Below are 20,370 nucleotides of genomic sequence, written 5' to 3' on the forward strand. Positions count from 1 at the left end.
GCGGTATCTTGAAGATTTTTTTCCAATAACTATTGATTCAAAATAGCTGAAACCTGAGCATCAAGTTTACAAGTTATCGTCTGCTAACACCAACTAGCCTAACTTTCTGAAGGACTTCCCTTTATTCATTTCTTTAACTATTGTAAATAGTACCAATAGCTTCATTCTTGCTGTAATTTTATTAATTTCTACTTCGTATTTGATTTTCTAACTACAGTATTTAGCTACCCAATGATTTCGACCCACGCGATTCGATACGTCGCGTGAAAGCTCTGTTTGCAACGATATTGTGATCCAGCCACAACTGCTGGCAGACAGGGCATATAACCGTGGCATTACATTCACGTCGATAATTCTGCGGTGCCGACCTGTTCAGGCTACAACGATGAACTTACGTTTGTGCTAGATGTGTTTATAATGTCCTGTGTTCCTTAGTCACGCCTTAAACACGTGCGGCTACAAAGCATTGTTGCTGCCACTTATTTTTAACAACCAATCGCAAAACACTGCCTCGTTTTGTATCAATTTCACAACATATACTTCCATATAGATATTCTACTACCGTGATACTACACGCTTGACAATCGTAAGGAATATGTAGGAACCATTTCAGGACGACTAACACAACGAGACGAACTGGAACTTCCGTGCAGGATGTACTTATCTAACTGGAAAAACTGTGCATCGCCTAAACTTGAACACGTTAAATCATGCGGTTGCTGAATAAAAAAATCTTAGATAATTTTCTGGCAGGCACGTATGTGTACGGTACGCAAAATCTAAAGCATACGACGTAATTCAGAATATCGAAAACCCAACGGCCGATCTAAGAAGATCTGCTGATAGCGGATAATGTACGCTAGTTACAGTATATAAATAAGCTAGGTTATACACAACAACTGAGCAACCGCCGTAAGGACGCCATATGCTTTTCACTCGAAATAAATGCTACCAACTACGGGCCATAAAGAAAGGTTAGCATTCATAAAACCTACAAGTGTTTCTTTCTGCTTTTTTCCAAACTTGAACGTTCCAGGAAGATAAAGATATCTCTGCTGACCGTTTGCGTACGAAAACAAAGGTCTTTGCTTTGGACACTATGTGACTTACATACCCACTCCAAACTCTGTCAGTTTGACAGGTTCCCACTATATCCGTTGATGGCGTTAATATCGCGTTCCTTTAACCTACAGTTAGCGACTTTTAAATATTTAGAACTGACTTCGACCTTAACTATTACTTCCGCATCGTCATTTTCGCCTTTCTTTCATTCGTTCCTAACAATTTTCGTTCTCCTTACTTTTATATTGCTCACTTTGCAGCTTTTTCAGATTATTCTGTTTGTGCTCGATAGGCTACCTAAGGTAAGAGCACCTTGTCGAAAATTTCCTTGCTGCCGAGGAGCTCGATTCTGACGGATGCCGGATCACCTTGTGCCCGTTCTAGGGCCGTCGGGTTAGCTAGTGATCATAAAATTCACAATTAAAAGATCAAGTGTTTGAAACCTTTAGCAAGTAAAGATCCGTATGATGACATCCATAGTTCACAGTGCAATCCGTTTCCAAATTTGAAGAAACTTCTCCCAACTTTGCCTATTATATAAATGCCATTCAGATCCATACAGTACCTATTGACATGAAAACTCATAGTAGTATGCAAAATAGAACGTTAATAGCGATTATATTTATTATAATAGCCCCTCAAATGACAATACTGCCTGTTTCCTTTTAGATTATAGTTCCTTTATTGTTAACTTGTAATCAACTTTTCGCATCCATCATAAAACGTTTTATCAATCCTGCGTGACAAAGGAGCAACTATGAACCGGTATCGGTATTTGCTACGACAGACGTCAAACTACTTTGCAGGAAAGTGAGATAGGGCTTCGTAATTTAAAGCTAGGCTTAAGGATTACGTTCCTTTATGCTACAATTAGAAGAAGGATTTAGATCCTTAGAACATACCGACCTTGTTATTCGCATAATGATATCTTTAGTAGTAGGTCTAAATCTTTAGTATAATGGCATCTTTGGGAAACTTAACATCTTTCTTCGAGTTCCTCTTATCACCAACCTGTGAAATAATACTGAACGAGTAATTACTCTTGTGTCATCATTACTTCATTTTTATGTACCTTCTATATTCCCTACTGCTTCTTGATAAATAACTGCTCAAGCAATCAGAACTGCCTAAAATTCGTTATATTATTGGATACTACAGGAGAACGTTTTTTTTGCAATCGTATACAGCAGTTTTTCCGTCAGTAAACAGAACAGCTAAACCATAAAATATCTAAGTCTGTCTGGCGGATTCGTATTAATTGCAGTCAAATTTAATAATGTGAAAAGTCTTAGCAGAAGGCTAACGTGTTCTTTAGCTGATGAATCACTTACTCAAAACATACCTACTATTCTCACCAGAATAGACTATCAGAACATTGTTTCTCTGAAATGACAAAAGAATATGACGAAGCTAGTTGAAACTCAAACTTGGGGCTCGTCGAGACGCCGTCTAGTTACATAGTCAATGAAACCAGCGGCAAGGATCGGCTTAAGATAGATTTCTATCAACATTGTTAACGCTCCGCATGGGCATCGCCTTATTTGCACACGCGTTGCATTCTGTTGAAATAGCACAGCATTGACAAATTTTTTCTCTTTTACGAAATTACATTACAAAGGTTTTCTTACTTGGAATGCCATTCGTACATTGGAGAGGGATAAAAAGCGAAATATATTATCGCCCAGCTTGATATTTGCCTACAATCAGTGGCAGTTCTGACACTGCGGGTGGCATAAGTTGCCACCGTTGTATCTGCAGCGACAGCCGCCTGAATTGTCCCCTCGGCCTTTGGGGCCCCATCGAAGCCCTTTAGTGGCCCAACACAGGTCTGTGCGGCATTTCAAACACTGAAGAGCGTCACATCCCGACATTTTATCGACAAGTGCGTGACAGCGGGGGCACACCATGCCTTTGCCTTCCCGTATCATTTTCTCAATGTAGTCTTTCGTCTGGACCTCGTCTCGTGCGTTCTGTTCACGCGTCTTTTCGTTTTCAAGCTGTTGCCGATAGTCTTCGCACGACTGCCAGTTGACGTGGACGGTGTCGCATGTGAGGCAGTTTATTTTCTTGCAAACCGGACATTCAAAACGGCCTTCGCCTTCTCCTTCTACGAACCACACACCCTGGCAATCGGGTACTCTACAGTGACAAGCGTCCGCACCAGCCGCCGCTATGGCTTGTTCTACGCCCAGAGCCTGCGAAAACAGTGTTAGTTTATATTTTCAAAGCAAACGTAAAGCAAACGTGCTTTAACCGTCCACACTTCGAAAGCGAGTTAGATTTCGTTTTTCATTTTCTAATAGAGTAAAACATGTATGATTCCCATAATCGAATAAGTAAGTTTGCCCTTATGTTCTCAACAGGTCCTATAGATTTTTGTCGTGTCTATTTACCATAAGGCGAGCGTGCTCTTCAGGTGCAAGGTGCTCAACTTCAATATCGAGAAGGTAAGATTCACATTTGACGGCAGGACAGCGAAGGCGAGGCTCATCAGAACTTCGAATTGCGCCTCGCATGCATTCTCTGTTATAAACGCGAATAAGGGTAAAAACAAATAAGAACAATAAATATCTAACAAGTAAAGGCCGGCATCGTATATATATATATATATATAAACATGTAGCTATTTTTTAATTGTTGTCAAAATGTAAACGATGAATTCCACTTGGACATCAGTCTCACTTGCGAGTAATGTAACGAAATACGTACACGCAAAAATAATGTACCCTGCAGGTCTTTGCGCAGACGCCCTCTAAAGGTGGTATCGTCTCCATACAAACTGGGCAGACGAACTCGACAACATTGGTAATGATTTTCCAGTCGTACACGTATGGCTGTAGTTGTGTTAAATCTGAAACGTGTAGGTACCCAACAAGCACAAAAAAAACTCAAGGTTCCAACAAGCAGCGCGCCACCATTAGTCCGGCTAGTAGCCGCCCTTCCTTCCGACGTGTCATATTAAACAGTGCTAAACATGTTCCGGTGAAACGTGCTTCCTTCCGTAATTTACTTGTTTTTACGCTATAGAATATATCGCTATTAATCAAGTCAACGTACGTAGGCAATATAGCCAAGGGTTATAAGGTAGACAAGTCAATATAACTATATATCTATTTAACTAAGAAATGGCGATTTTGTCATGTGCCTATTGCGTAGGGTTTGTTTCAACTGTGTAAAAATAATCAATTAATACGAACCGTTTTCGACATGATGACGCGTTTTTTTAGCTAGGTAGAGTTGATATAGTTCAGGCTGGTAGGACAGAAGCTCCTTAAGTTCAGCATCGCTGATCGTAGAATGGCATTCTTTGGCTAATGGGCAGTCCACCTCGAGCCACTGTGAATTTATAGCTGCTTGTTGCAGGCAGTTTCTACAGAACGCATGAAACGTGTATGGTGTCAAAAACTTCGCGCACTTATTTCTACATGTCAGATTGTTTAACCTGAAGTTCAGATCTACTGCAATTAGCACTAAGCAAAAACAAACGGGTCCATGAATTTCAAGGACTTATTTAATAAGTCTGCACTTTTCGACGGCATAAAGGTCTAAAGATCGTATTTATCTCGTTGTAGTTCTGTGTGTGGTCTGCCAAGAACTGATAACGGCTACATTCGGCAAATGAACTACCAGCCACCGTAAGTATGAAGTACGAGTGCCACACATATCTACATACACGCAGAAAATGCTGCACGAATTTCGGTTTTGGTACTTAGAAAATACAACAAGGTCACTAAAAAAACCTTACCGACAAAATTTATGAATCATGCAAGCCTTTATGAGGATGCCTTGCAAGCGTCCGACAACTTCAAGGCACAATGGGCACTCGAATTCATTTAATGTAGGCCAAAGTGGACTATCAAATAGGCCAAGGCGTTCCAAATAGTTGCTCTCGTTTAAACTCGTATCAGGATGGGACTGCTTTGACGTCTGTCCCTTTTTCCGTGGACGACGCTTGCTGTCGTCTTTATGAATGCCTGAAATAGAATAAGCGCCGCTTGTTAAAGGGCTACACGTGTCTATGCATCGAGTTTTGTCATATATAAAATTACATCAGCTACAAGGTTTTCTACGCCGTGGCCAGTTCTTCCTACGAAATGAATACGGATAAATTGTAAGTAACTTTAATCAGGTAAAGTATCAGGCGGAATTTTCTCATCAGACTAGAATATAGATCGTTTATGATAGCAAACAGTTCACCATCTCAATACACTTCAACAGCATAAGGGCAATTTGATAGTTTGTTTAGTAAGTGCTTATTAATCCACCGATAGCTTTTTAGACCAGCTTCTAAGATCTGTCTTTTTCTCAAAATGTTTTCACCAAAGCTTTTAAAAACCAACCAATGGACGTGCTATTCAGTGGGACGCACTGTTCTAGACGTCAAAGAATTGAAACCATTTCAACAAATGAAAACAAGACATTTATTTACCTTCAAAGGAACGAAGTTAACAATACGGCTAATACTTCGATTGCCTTTGAGGTCTTAGACCCACAAAAATTCACATTGATTCTGGAGCAGATATTAGAAATCCAGCGATGCCAAACTCAATCACATTGTGACTAATAGAGGGGTGGACCACATTTAATGTCAACCTCTCTCAGCGTTGACGCCCCCTATCAAAGTTAATTATATGACCTATAAAGTGAAGCTGATGCGTCATTGATATCTCCTATTCATATGCTCTGAAAGTTACTCCCTTAATCATCATAATTCTGACACGCCTTCACATGTTGAGTGACTACTGACATTGAGTATGGCGTCATAATACGGCACTGTAGCGCGTTCACCAAACACAAACGTGTCCGTTTAATTTGCCTGCTTGTTATATCATCCGGTTTGGCAAAATCTTGTTTTTCTAATAAAAGCAACTTGTCATCAGTCGGAATAGCGCTATCGTGATTCAGTACCTACCGGCGTGAGTTGAATCAACAGTAGAAAGCACCATAACTATAATGAATGAAGACCTTCAATACATTTTTTCAAAACACAGAAGAAAAATTGAAGCTTCGACCTTTAATTTTGTCTACAGTCTACCACGTATAGCCGCAGCGGATTCGAAGCGGCAAATACTTTCTACACAGTTCGAAACTATTCGGCGTTGTCTGGAAGACATCCGCGATATCTCCTAACAACCTCTTCACGCTACACGTGCTCGCTGATCTGTCACAGTTAAGACGTTAGACTATTTGAAACGTGCACGCCTATATTTACTGCAAGCACACGTGGCGTGCGTTCAAAGGTGAAGTGTACAATCGTTACTGCGCAATGAACATTTGATAGTGATAGCGCCGGAAAACGTCATCTGGCATATATAGGCGTACATCGTTTCGCACACATCGCACAGCTGTTATGATACTTGCTAAAATCTTATCTTTCCAGATAGGTGTTTACCTCGAAAATGTTTTAACTCTTACAAAGATCAACTGAACGCAAACTGAACCAAACACTGGGTCATGGAGGTCGAAGCTGACCGCTTGCCCGAATGAGCTCCGAGAGGGCAAAGTAGACGTCTGCCGTCGTTTCTGTTGGTCCACTGACGTAGGTATTGTGATCGGCATTTACGAGAACAGAACCTCGCTGCGCTGCCATTCCTCTGACTCATATGCTCGAGTACCATTATTGTGTAAACATCTTTCTCAAACGTTCCATAATTAGTTGTTAAAACAAAAACAAGTTCAAATACATGCCTTATTTCTTTAAGTATTTCCGATAATGTAGCTTAAAATTTCATTTCATTGCTTTGTGCTATAAAGACGCCATTCAGCATTCAGACGTTTTACAAATAGCTATTCGATACTATTACAAAGCATAACCGCTGCTCACTTGGAACATGTATTATTACATCGATTCGTGTCGAAATCGTTCCTTGTTAGAAAAAAGTGAGAGTTAAATGTTAGAGTTAGATTCATGAGCATTCCGCTGATTTAGCATATGCCAGCTATGTCGGATCATTGCTCACATTTGCTCAACCCCGCTAGATCCGCGCAGAGGACAGCTTTACCCTGCCATGTAGCTGACTGTCAGAGGAAAACTTTTCAGAATTTTAATTCGATACCTATAAATGAAAAACTTGCGCAAGTATCGTCGGCTGTTGGATAGAATAACTACGCAGCGCCCACACCATGTCCGAAAAGAATGTTACACATTCGGCCGGGTTTTCGTGAGATACCGTTTCTTAATATTTTGAATCGAACCTTATGTAGCATATTACAATCGAACGAGGCAGAGTAAACGAATTTAGTAATTACTTGCAACTTGTGGGCTAAGCGCCGTGTCTGTCCCCTGTCTAAATGAAAAGCACGAACTCAATGGATACTTTACGGACACTAGTGCTATCGGTACGATTATCGCTTAATAACAGCTCTGAGGTAGCTGGCAGATCTGGCGAAACAGCTGACCACCTATAATAGTGGGAAGACAAGGCGACGGGCAAATATATTCATAAGATCGCCTATGAGACGATAAGCCACCTGCCTGGTTAGGAAGTGCTAGCAACCAGCGAAGGCTGCATTAACAGATATTACGGAGGAATTTTGTAAGCCACGCTGCACTGCGGTATGAAGGCTAGCGGCCTTGGAGATCAAGGAAATGACCGAGCCTGCTATGCAGACCACAATTGACGACGCAAATACTATCAGCAAGGTCACCGGCCTGCGTCAAACCATTGAAAACTGCAGTTTCACCGACATGCTGGCCACCTTAATTTGCAAAATCCCATTAACAAAAATATTCGAAGATTTTCAAAGTTCATTGTATCTCTCAATGTAGCGCGCGTGTGGCCCCGAACATCTGAAGGTATCATACACCTGTTATTGTTCTGTTTCAGTGTTAAACACACTTGATCCTATTAAGGATCGTCACGGAATATAAGATTCCGTGTACTATTCAATAAGCTACAAACCCATTTGCTATCGGAATTAACCAAACAAATCGGCCCACCAGTTCCTCAAACCTACACGCAAACTTTTTAGATGGAGCGTCGCAATAACAGCGTTCAGTCAACCATGATAATCAGAACGTGTCTATCCTCAACATATTAAACGATCGTCAACAAGGTGCTTCGGAAGCTTTTTCTGGTACTGGCGGCTCAGAGGACCTAGGTCCAAATGGACATATACTCCCACAAGAAGCTCTCCACAGTAAACCTAATTGATGAGACGACTGAAAAAAAGGTATCTAACTGCACAAAGTACATAGACCGCGCGCGTCGTACAAGCTGAGCCCTCTGTCACGGGGGGCTACCGGGTGATAGCTAATTGTCTCAAAATCCATGAACGGATATGAGCTATGCGCAGCCTACCTATATGGTGGACCTCTTTAATAGGATAAAAATGTCGGATTGTACAAATAGCTTGTTCAAAGAAAGAAGGTTACGGTAAGGAACGCGACGCCGACAAATCTTATTACAATTGTGACAGGACGAGTCATACCGCCAACTTAACAGATTGTCCCAAACATCGGGATCGTATTCATGAAGAGGTACGCAAGAACAAAGCCTCTTTCTAAACAGGCGGGCCGGGAGCAGGAGGTGAAACAAGACGGCAACTTACGGGCGCTCCAGAGACTGTCAAAAAACAGGGCAAAATGTAAAGTTGCCACTTTTTTTGGTGGTCAAGGGAAGGATGACGATTTATTTTTTGAAGCTACAGGTAAGAAAACACAGAATAATGTCAATATCAGAACGAAAGAATAATGATAATAGTAACCTTAGCTTCCCGCCGTTCTGGTACAACTCACTTATTACGGTTACTCCGCTTAAGGGCCCTACATTTCCCCAGCGGAGATAACTAAGACTTGACCCGAAGAAACCAAACTGCAACAAAATTAGGAGAAAATCTAAATGGTACGTATGTTTGCCGACCAGAGCCCGTAGTCTCACGGATTTAGATTGGGAAATCGGGTTGAGGCCAACGTTGGATATTTTTTCGCTTAATCCGGCAAGGAAGTGATGGATGGCGAATAGATCTGGCATAAAATAACCAGACTGCGTCCCTTTGAATTCCAGTAATAATAATAATAAATAATAATAATAAAGGCTTTTGCGAAACTAGGGATTGCAGGCTGCATTCATTGTTTCATCACAGCCGAGCACTTCATAGTAACACATTTGGTGTCCATTGCAAGTACTACCATCACCCTATGTCAAACCTACTCAACACTGCCGTCAGCCTTTGATTTCTTTGCAGCTCAGCGCCAACAAGGCCTGGTCCATCTCCGGCTCGCGATGAAAATTAGACTACGGCTAACTTAAAGTTACCGTGTGCTCTAGGTGGGTTTTTTTTATGAGTCAAAGTTTTGCAAATTGCACGTGGAATACATGACATGCATTTCTAACTAGGCTGGAGTCATTTTACAGAATCCACCTTTCATCCAGTTCTCACATTTTTTACACTTGAGTTATAATTCTACAGCATGTATATGCGAAATGTCAGGCCATCAAAACCCTGAGACCCAGAACTTCAAGCAAGGCCTGCTCGGCTGGTGCCTTCACCAATCTTCGAATGCACGTAACGCTGTGGCTTTCGAGCAGAAAAACCTTGAAGAAAAATTCAGCGTTGATTTACCGAGAGTAAAAGGTGGGTTTCCTTCGCAACCCATTTTTCCTGGAATAAGCTCGATCAGCTTTTACTTAAACATTTCTAGAAGACTGGAGATCAGATTTCTAACAAAACTAACGACACGTATTTCACAAGTTATTCTATTTCAGAGTCCACCGCGGTCGCTTGTAACACCCGAATAAATCTGAGAAACAAATGGAAGATGAACATATCCGCCAATCACTATAGGGGTTATGATTAAGCACGAAACACAAAGTGAGGAAAAGTATCAGATCAAAACGGAGCTCTAATGATTGTTATTAAAATTATTTTTACGATTCCTATTCCAAGTAAGTTGGCAGTTCTTCTGGATGTTAAGAACGCGTTGAAAAAGGACAATTCTATGACGTTTGCAGAGACAAAATCTTTCCCGTACGCGTGGAACTACCTAAGCAGTCGGACCGTGGCGAATTGGCGCACTCGATCTGCCACAACTGCCGATTTCTCGTAGGTGTCTATCCTAGGGCCCTTGCTTTGGAATGAGACGTAGTCCTGGGGCTACCGAACCTTTTAATGGGGTTGACCTGTTGATACAGTGAAAAATTAGAAGACTGCATAAACTAGACACTGGCTGAAATAACGACCTGAAATGAGTTATTGTAGCTTGAGATTACCGCCGGCAAGATCTGAGGCAGTACCTCTGATAAGCAGGAAAAAATCTCCAGGCACAGTAATTAAGGTTCAAAGCGAATAATTAAAGATTGCTTACAGTGCCAGGTATTCAGGGACTCCAATGGATTAGGCTATGCGGAGCCTAAAGCACATCAAGCAACGGTTACGAAAGCTGTGAAGGTATGAGGACCTAGCAAAGATAACGTGCATAGCCTCATACATCACATAATGACGGTGACAGAGTCAATCGTTCACCTTGGAGCCTCAGTTTGTACAGTAAAACGATGTTTTGGACTTAGTCCAACATTTAAAAGCATGATCCTTCGGTACGCCTAACATGTTCTAGCCCTAAAGTGTCTCGAAGATACCAAATAACTAATTCGCGGGAGGTCTTCGTGCTGGCAGGAACTGTCGTTTAACTTAAGCGGACTCGATAGTCGAAAGGCGACCCTCGCTGAGTAAATCACAAAACAATAATAGCCTTTTTCTAATTTAATTTAATCAACAAGATGCGTTTAATATTTGAAATAATATTCCAGAGGTCCGGAGAAACTTACGGCCTGTAACTTTGACAACTGACTTTCTGTCTGGTCGAAGGGTGGGGGGATGCAGGTTCTGGCCGCGTAAAATAACAGCTTTTAATGACTGAGTATTCCAAATAGAGGTTCGACTCTGTCTCACAAATAATGCAAAAAATAACCTACTTTTCAATTTGAAAGAGGTGTTATGAAAAGAGCAATGTCCGATATTTTCTATGCGACGGATTTTTAAATTAGGCGAGGACTTTTTTTGATAAAAATTATAATAAAGTTTATGAGACTCTTTGAAAAGAGCAAGCAACATCGAAAAGCTCCTATTTACAAAAAAAAAAGCTTTTTTAATACATACACCACAATTCTGGGAGTAAAGAGTGTATAAAAAGTTGACCCCCCCCCCCTCCCCGAACACTTTCGTTGCCTTTTGTGTTTACTAAAACACGACTTTGTTTAGCTTGATTAACTTTATATGAAAACAGAGACAAACAAAACGGGAAAAAATATCAATCCAAGACAGAGGTTACAGTACGACTTTTCTCGCTGTGACAACTGTGACTTACTTAGGCCAGTATCTCTATGCTGACTGTACATTATTGACGATCTGCTAAACGGCAGTTTGGTAGAACGCAGCCCCGAACCAAGGCTGGCTGTGGTAGTCCAGGACCCAGGAGACGCTAGCAACGGCGCAACTGTGCTTGACGCTAGAAGGATCGCCAGAGTTTCCTGAGAACGAACAAATGATGTTTTACGTGTTTAACATTCATTGTTTGTCATATAACCATGCTAACACTACACCAGGTCAAATTCATTAGGCAGTTTTATTATGCTAGACGTGGAACGAACACGCCTTTACAAAATCATATAGATCTCGACAATGGTGTAGCTCGATTCCAACGTCGGGTCAAACACGAGGTCCTTAGGTACGTTGCCGGAGAAAATACAGAAAGGGTTTTCGAGCGTCAAATTGCAAGGCCGTTGTGACCATTTGAACTCATTCCAGGAAGACATTTAACACTGCTAGATATTTTCTATGGTTATGAATTAATTTACTGAAGCTTACCGATATCCTAACTAAATCTTGTACTCGTAAACCTATCGATGTTGCCTGGCTGATCTGGCTCCAATAAATTAGGGTTCCTAAGCTGGACGTATTTAAGAACTGAGAACAACACATTGTATATAAGTACAGCTTCTTTTGATGTTTGCAAAGATAGCAAGGGGAAGTCAAAAATATAACCTGTATATGGAATCATCCTATGCTACAAAACGTCTTAAATGTAGAAAAACAAAGCACAATGTCTGGTCTACAACACCATCCGAATGCGATATTAGTTGCGACCAATGTATTGAGGCACGAGTTTATATTGGTTTTGTTCATGATAATAAAGGTTCTAAATACACCTGAACTTTGCAAAGCTGGTGAGAAAAAATCCTGCTTCAAAGCGTTTTCGCTCGGAATCACTTAGCGTCTCTAAGTGGATGTACTAAACAGTTTCATAGATAAAATCGTTGGCGGATGTCACAGCGCAATCTACATTTTCCGAACGCTGATTATCGGAGCAACGAGGTGAACAAATTCTTCACATGTTATTTTTAAGCTGTGGCACGACTTCAATGAAGCCGATAACCGAAAAATTTGGATACTAATTTCCTTTTTTCTACGCATTTGACCTGACTATATGTAGGTAACATCGTCCTTGTAGACTCCCAGATAGCGAAAAAGTATAGGGTTTTGAATGCGTTGACAAGTCGAACGTTGCCTGGGCTAACACAGGAAAGCCCAAGTAAGATCCCACAGCTAGAGCTAAAAGTGGGATAAATCCAAATTGTCCCAGTTGAAAGCGAACTAACGAGACCCATATCTCGGATAAACCTGCAAGATTTCGACAGCTGGATGTTCGCAAAGACAAGAACTCTCCCTTCAGCTGTAGGCTCTGATGCATCAAGCAATTTGTTACTGTAATCTAAACAATTAAGTTAGACCTGATCTAATGACTAATACAACGCCCTACCGTTTTTATACTAGCTCTCCGTTATTATACAGCATCGTCTCCCTACAGAGATATGGGGAAAATCACCACTTTATGTATTTAGTGTAACTGAGCACTAATTCGTTTTAAACGAATAGAGTTATTTTCATGTACGTACATTACTTTGCTCTTTAATAGCTTTACTGTTTTCACACAAGAAAACCTCAACGCGCATCACCAATGATCGGCAATCAAAGAAAAATCCTTTGACGCAATTCAAAATTGGCAAGAGTAATTCATTTTAACTTTAAACCCAAACTTCTTGAAAAAGCTTTGAAAATTTCTCAAAGCCGTACAATCCTCTCAAAGTTCATACGAACTTCGAATAAAATCCTGTCTACAAGAAGACATTCGAGACTTGACTCGGTTTCGGGTATTGGTGCTCTCGTTAATCTCTCGGATAACTCACTGCTATGGGAAACCACTTCACAAAAACCCGACAGGTGGATGATGAACTTAAAATAAGGTACTTGAGTTTAGCAACATATAAGGGCCTAGATGGCGTTTACAAGGACTCTGAGAATAACACTCAAACACTGTTCATTTTTGCGAAAGGAAGCGAGAGAACAAAACGACTGAAGGAGATGCAGACACGACGTCAGAAGCAGTTCTATACGTCGGCCCTTGCGCATACAGTGCCGAAAATATTCAAAACGTTACCATAACCTTAGAAAAAAAAGGTTAACCAACTATCAAAGCAAGTTTGTCGTACTTCGAAGCATTGTCATATCTTTTTTGCATTAGCTTAGTAAGGCTCCAGTGTTATATCGGAAATGTTAAATCATCATTATGTGCATTTCGCAAACTAAACACGCACGGCCTCATTGCCAAATTCTATGAATGTGCTTTTATAATTAGGAAATAATTATGTAATATACTAATATGCTAAACAACATTTTAATTGTATATAATATTCCTGAATCCAACTGGGGAAACACCTCAAGCAGCTCTTTAAGTGCAAGGGACCTTTTTAGGCCGAAACTTGCCGAATGCAAGCCGAAAACCAATGAGTAACTGTAAAACTCCGGTATTTATTCCGGTGTTTAAGTATGGAAATATACAAAATCCATCGCATTTTCTAAAATTAAGAAGCTTCACCTATGTAGCCTTTTATAGTCCACCTATGAGCCCGTCAGTCAGAACCGACGAACTAGTCTTCAACTGCTAAAAATGATTAGTTACGTTCGAGTGATTGTAAAAATTCAATGTTTATCCTCTCTGTTCTCACCGCGCCGTTTGGCCCCAACGCCCCACATTTACCACCCCAGATTTGACGCTGTATTCTGTGTTTCCAGTGTAGGCAGACTTCGAGTTCTCTCGTATGATAAACATCAATAGTCTCATCTGGCGATCATAAATTTCTCTGATAGCAGCATTCGTTCGTACCTTGAAAGGAAACTAATCGATTCCGAATAAATACTCGACACACTGTTAGCACATATGAAGCTGGAAGTACTACCAGCAACAAAGACACCAATTCTCTAACTAAAGGCATTTCTTTGTTATATATATACAATATAAATAAATGTTGTATAGCACGTGTTAACGCATCATTCCCAACGGGTGGTACTGACATGGCATGGTGTAGCATACGGCACTGGGATTCTTCGGAACGTGTTACAGAAACTGTAATTTCATTAACCGTAAGTAAGTTACAGTACTCGAAACACGTGCTACCCAGTCTGCTAACAAGCTGATAAAGCAAGAGTGCCGTACATAGCGAGGGTTCTTTAACAAATAGGATTGTTCTAGATGGCTTTATAAGGTCAAGGTTGATTTCTGGACTTGTGACATGCACCTCACTTCGATCGGCCACTCTTCATTAACCTAATTAACATTAAATTGGTGATGCCACATTGGAGAATGAAGAGGGTCTGAAACGAAACTGAGTGGCCATTTACTGAATATTATAAAACAATATTAACATGTTACATAGAAGAGAATGTGTTAATTTCGCGCACATTTAGCATCGCACATATTTGTAGAAAACTAATATAATATAATAATAATAATTTTGTCATATAAAGGTAAAAAGAAAGATGCATATACTGTACCGTGTCTGCTTTAATAGTGATCGTACGGTCTTCATCAATCGTAATTGATGAGACATTATTGTGTTGACTCATTTGTATTTCTGTTGGAAATTCAGAGCGTGCACGTTCAGGCCATTCACTGACTCCGCTTGGAAGGCGAGCTGGAGGAATCGTCTCCTTAAGATTTTGTCCTTTCTCCTTAGATCGTCTGCAAAGGCATACATATGTATATATAATGAAACTTTAGAGAAGAGCAACAGACAATTAATCGTCGATTATTTAACGCAAAACAACAAGAAGCATTCTTATCAGTATTGTTATATATATAGCAAAGTAGGGAGGCTTTAAGGGTCTTTCAAAGAACCCTCTGGTTATTATGCGCATTAAACGCTGCTTGCTGTAGTTTGATGTGAAAAGCAAACGCCGGAAAAATTGCCGCAGGTCTATTTTGTCACTGTATACTCAACCGTTCAGGCTTCCGCAAGCAACAACACAGATAAGAGATCATAGTGGTACAAATGCGCTGGTGTGGTTTCCTCCGATTATCCGGTTGCATCTGACGGGACGTGAATGCAGGTCACCTCTCTGAGCTCTCGACATTCATCATTTGTCTTTCTATAATTCAAAAGGCGAAATAGCGCTCATTCCTTGGTTGTCCGATGAGATGCGTTATTTAATGCGTCGTGGAATTCCCCATGATGCTTTGCGGAAAGGGCCCGTTGTAAAGTAAGGGTCGCTGCCATGGCGTTATATTGTGGGGGTGATCGAAAGATAACTTACAGGAAACGTTCTCCGTTACTACGACCCTGTGAGCGCGTGGAAAAAGATTTAGTCAGTTCTCTGAAGGATCTGACATGAAACCAGAAACTTGTTACATAAAAAAAAAGCGATAGATCGTCATTTCTAATTGAACTCGAGTCGGACGTTTGTGTGGTTGAGAAATTTGCTTGGGGACCGTGATCAGTCTGAAATACAAAGTGTTTCAGTTCACGATATGTGTTCTGCGATGTGACAGTTAAACTTGGGCGCTTGTCGCCTAGAATAAGTGTATTAGTAATTAGCTATTGGGTAATTGGGAATCTTTTCAGGTTAATTTACAAGCAACTACAGAAAATTCTGAGTTCCGTCACTGACTGTTGCGCAATACATATGGACAAGTTCAATGCTAATCGGAACCCAGACATGTTGGTCTAACAACAACAAGAAATATTCGTGGGTGTATCCATTTTACTAATAGTTTCTGGCTTAAATTGCTAAAGTTCTTCAAATACCTGACGACATTTAACAGCTACAAGGTCAGTACCTAATAAAGCCGTAAGCACGTATCGTTGACAAAGGCAATATCATCTTTCGTTTTCGGCCGTAGCAAGTCCGTCTCGCGTAGTTACATGATAATCGAGTTTACTAGAAAGCCCCGCTCTTACTTTCGTATTGAGCAAGCCAACGACAATTGGTTTCTTATTTTTTAATAAATTGTATGACTGTGCACTGTCAAAATTGCTTGAGTTACCTTTTGTTTGCATGTGCTTCTTGTAAGGACAACGGGCATCGGAAGGGGCGCCTTCAAAAGTGATACTGTGTCAAACAGGGGCTCTACATTGGGGCAACGTGTTCTTTGTAGCACAACACCAATGAATCTAGACTTCTTCCATCTGTTAACTTTTTACTGTACATGTCACCTGAAAATGCACTCTTTCATATTTTCCTAATTCCTCGTACACAGGACATAGCACATATGAAACCGCTTTAAACAGGCCTCAACCATAGATTTATATCTTTATCCAAAAATAATTATATGATTGCAACTTCAGAAGAGTATGCGTGACACGGCATAAGTTAATGTCCTCGTAGGTACCTGACTATACTTTTCCTAAACATCCATACAGAATATAGCACCAGTTAAGATCAGTGTTCTTTCTACCATTAAAGACAAAAGTATCCCAAGGTCACGTTGCTCATCTCTCAGTAACCGAATGCTATTTAAACCTAACAAATGATTTTCTGATAAGAATGTCAGTGCCCTTGAGTAAGCTGCAGCATCGGGATTTTCGTCAATAAAGTATAGAATTTAAATGCACCAACGGTAAGCACCTCATTCGGACATCCCCTGGTAGCATTACTTTGTAATTGTTACGAAATAAACAAAACTAATAATGGGGCTGTGAGATAAGCCAATGTTTTTGATTAAAAAAAAACAAGCATTTGAATTGTATCGGTAGCAACGTGCGATGGGAAATGCAATCAGATGTCGTCGTTGAAAGCAGAGATTATGGTCGAATATCGTACGTAAGGATGTATAAAAATGTTGCTGAAAGGATGTATAAAACCATTGCTTTGGTACATGTTGAGAATCAAGTGTTGAATAAATGTCCTACGGCAATTTTGGTTTGACCACAGACGTAACAAAGTGCTGTACGTGCTGCCCCCACAGTAACGACCTAGTACATTCAAATTCTACCCTATAGGTGGTATATCGTGGCCATAATGGTAACGTGTTTGCCTGCTCTAGGCTGTTTAGGTAGTCTTGGTTAGACACCATCTTTTATTGGGAGCCAGCCGCCTCAAGCAATATTTAACGGCAGGGCCACTCGAAACGTCCACAGATTTAGCGTCTAAATCTTTGCGTATCCATTACAAAGGTTAATTCGTACGCTACCTTACGTATGAATTAAAACTATTTTAAAATCGTTTTCTAAATTGTGCAGCTATTGATAGTTACTTAGCGCCTTTTTACACTGACAAAAACTCTATTTACAAACAGACTAGCGAAAAACGTAAACAGAAATCAGTCAAAAAGTGATGAAGTACAAATCGCTTCCTTCGCACATCTCTTACAATCTGGTTTGTATATTTGCAAGGTGTACGCTCTTGGTTGAGGACAATGAGATGTTCAACCGAACAATGCTCTTGATCCTAATTGATGCTAAAAAGTAACTTCCTATTTTACTACCAACGCCTTGCTGGCGCTTTCAACGTTTTAGATTTTCTATACGGTACCGTCGTTCAGCATTCTATAAGATGGCTGACTTTCGGCACAACAGGAAGTGTCTGTCCACAATTGAATTCGAAATTAGGCCACTTGGCATCTCGTCGCATAACTTGTTACTCATGACGCTATCACCACGACTGCCGATATTTATTTAGAACTGCCTAGCTTAAGCTGAAGAACACCAGAAGCTTTAAAGTTTTCAATTTGTATTGGCCACTAACAATAGTCTAACTTATACACCTATTACTGATCGTTTCATGACGTAGTCTACATAGCATACGACTCTGCTGCTTCATGTCTCTTCGTTGCTCCTCTGGATTTCAAAACTGCACAGATAACTGCAGCTTAGACTACTCGGACAAATTTTACACTAATATTTATCATAGTCACGCTATTTAGCCAATAGAAACCTGGTTTACCTTATCGTTTGCCTATATCACTGTCCGGCCTGTGTATGCACTGAACGCGAGCCAAAATCACTATCTACTATTAACAGCCTTAGTTCACGGATAAACAACGGTATCTGCAAGCGATCCACAAATTTTAGATAGAAAATATGACGTAGCTAATTTTCTATGATCAAAAATCAAATTAATTAGTTGTGTCCGACGACAACTAACTAATATTTAAGTACATTGCCAGTCGACAAGTTCGAATCATCGGTAAAAGCTGAGTGCTTAGCTGACAGTCAACGGTACAATGATACTATGCCTCCGTGCAGAGTGGGGGGACAGGATGTTTATCGTAGCCCGTTGCCCTTTCTTAGTATAGTTTGAATGTATGGCCAGAGAACAATTATGGCTCGCTGCTCCACCCTACCGTAATCTGTGTTTCAATATGAGTTTAGCGAGCGATCTCCTCTATGATTCAACGACAATAGCCCGACTCACCTCTTGCTAACACATAGGAACGCCATATCAGCACACAGATGTGGTGTAGTTTTACCCTTTCTATCGGCTTTTCTGAAACGTTTTTATTTTTTATCTCTGTGTTTTGCTGAGTTCTTTGGTATGGTAAAAATTGTGCTGCCGCAGATACACGAGTGTTGATAGCATATGTGCGGCCTTAAATTAAAAACGTATAACTTTAAATGTGTTCTTGCGTCCTGATGAAGGCGGCAGTCAAGTATTCGCGTGGGATAGGCCGAATTGACTTGATTGTGTACGATATGATATCTTATATAGCGATATACATAATATAAGCGATTATATTATTTGTACCTTATAGAAAATTTTCAGGTGATTATTGCTTATCCCAACCGAAGGCAAGGAACTTAGCCGCTCATTCAAAATCATAGTTGGTGGATGCTGACGGACCTTCGGTTCGGAGTACTTATTCTCTTTGTAACCTTTTTTGACGCTGCTACGAAAGTAAGCGCATGATCGATCATGTAACGTATGAGTTCCTCTGGCATATGCTGCTTGAAAGAATGGCTTTCTATACTACACCAAATAATATATATACAGATGGCAATTGAATAACGTTTCCGAATAACCCCTATGTATATATAGTTACAGATCCGAAATTGTGGAGTTCAACAAATCTATACTGCATCGTAAATGTTGTCGAATATAGGACAGAGGTACTTTTGTTACTTTGTTGTCAGTTGAAATTTTTTTTTCGCCGTTTGAGTGACGTTTATTGATATCCTGTTAGATGTAATGTGTAAACGCAAATAAGGTCTTAGATAAGCTTTCTTTTCATATTATATCAGTGAAACTATGATTTTTCATTAACACCATGGGATAGATAATGTAGCGCGGGAATGGCGTCATAATAAGTAACCTCGTTCGATTTCACACGACTATTAGCTAGCATGAACTAAAACAATGCGAATAGAACCTCTACATTCAAATGTCATCAAGGTTTCGTTATAGTAGATAATTTTCTGATAGATTTGACTATCTCTATCCTCCCGACGCATAATAACAATATCCGATCAGACAGACACTGTTTTACGGACACTGTACAGCGAACGTGTGCAAGTCATGGATTTATACATTTACTAACATGACACTCAATAAATCATAGAATGGCGTGTTCGTAGCAGAGAGAACATTAAAGGGACCAAATTCAAATCTAAAACTTTCCGCTATCATATTTGGTAACAGCAGTTCCCCTGCACTGATGCGTACCTTCTTCCAAGCATTTCACTATAATAATGGATCTACTTACTGGTAACTTATACTCCCGTATATATAAAATATATTCCCATGCACATAGCATTTTTACTAACCCTCCATTCTGGCAATCCTTTAATTAAAGGATCATTTAGAGGAGCTCAATAATTTTCTCCTCAAAGAAACGTAGTCCTATTCACATCCAATAGCGAAAGTGTATGTCCTTCTTATGGCTATCCTAAAAAAAAATCTCACAGCTGTTCTTGCGCTGGATATATCGATCGGAGTTTTTGTACTTGTGCATGTGTGCACGTCCGTTTCAACAACCGTCAGTTTGAAAGACAGGTGTGAGAGCTTATTTGGTTTAGAATCGAGTGAGCTAACTACCGA

The 20,370-nt window shown here is 40.3% G+C and overlaps 1 protein-coding gene across 4 annotated transcripts; it reads right to left on the reverse strand.

Annotated features, from left to right (window-relative positions):
* Positions 1-1,720: 1,720 nt before the first annotated feature.
* LOC111271564 (ranBP-type and C3HC4-type zinc finger-containing protein 1) lies at positions 1,721-18,545 on the reverse strand. Of its 4 annotated transcripts, none has more exons than XM_022852451.2 (10): positions 18,280-18,545; positions 16,382-16,550; positions 15,652-15,677; positions 14,893-15,079; positions 11,369-11,531; positions 4,808-5,036; positions 4,260-4,432; positions 3,772-3,913; positions 3,456-3,585; positions 1,721-3,257 (listed from the first exon to the last, which is right to left on the reverse strand). In XM_022852451.2, exons 2-10 carry the CDS (start codon positions 16,418-16,420, stop codon positions 2,766-2,768), a joined length of 1,581 nt encoding a protein of 526 aa, XP_022708186.1. In that variant the 5' UTR covers positions 16,421-16,550; positions 18,280-18,545; the 3' UTR covers positions 1,721-2,765. The 4 variants fall into 4 exon arrangements, with proteins under 4 accessions (XP_022708186.1, XP_022708184.1, XP_022708185.1 ...); XM_022852449.2 differs by having other exon boundaries at positions 15,339-15,677; XM_022852450.2 differs by lacking the exon at positions 16,382-16,550 and having other exon boundaries at positions 15,339-15,677.
* Positions 18,546-20,370: the final 1,825 nt, after the last annotated feature.

Source organism: Varroa jacobsoni, unplaced genomic scaffold, assembly GCF_002532875.2.
Source record: "Varroa jacobsoni isolate VJ856 unplaced genomic scaffold, vjacob_1.0 contig00763, whole genome shotgun sequence".
NCBI lineage: Eukaryota > Metazoa > Arthropoda > Arachnida > Mesostigmata > Varroidae > Varroa > Varroa jacobsoni.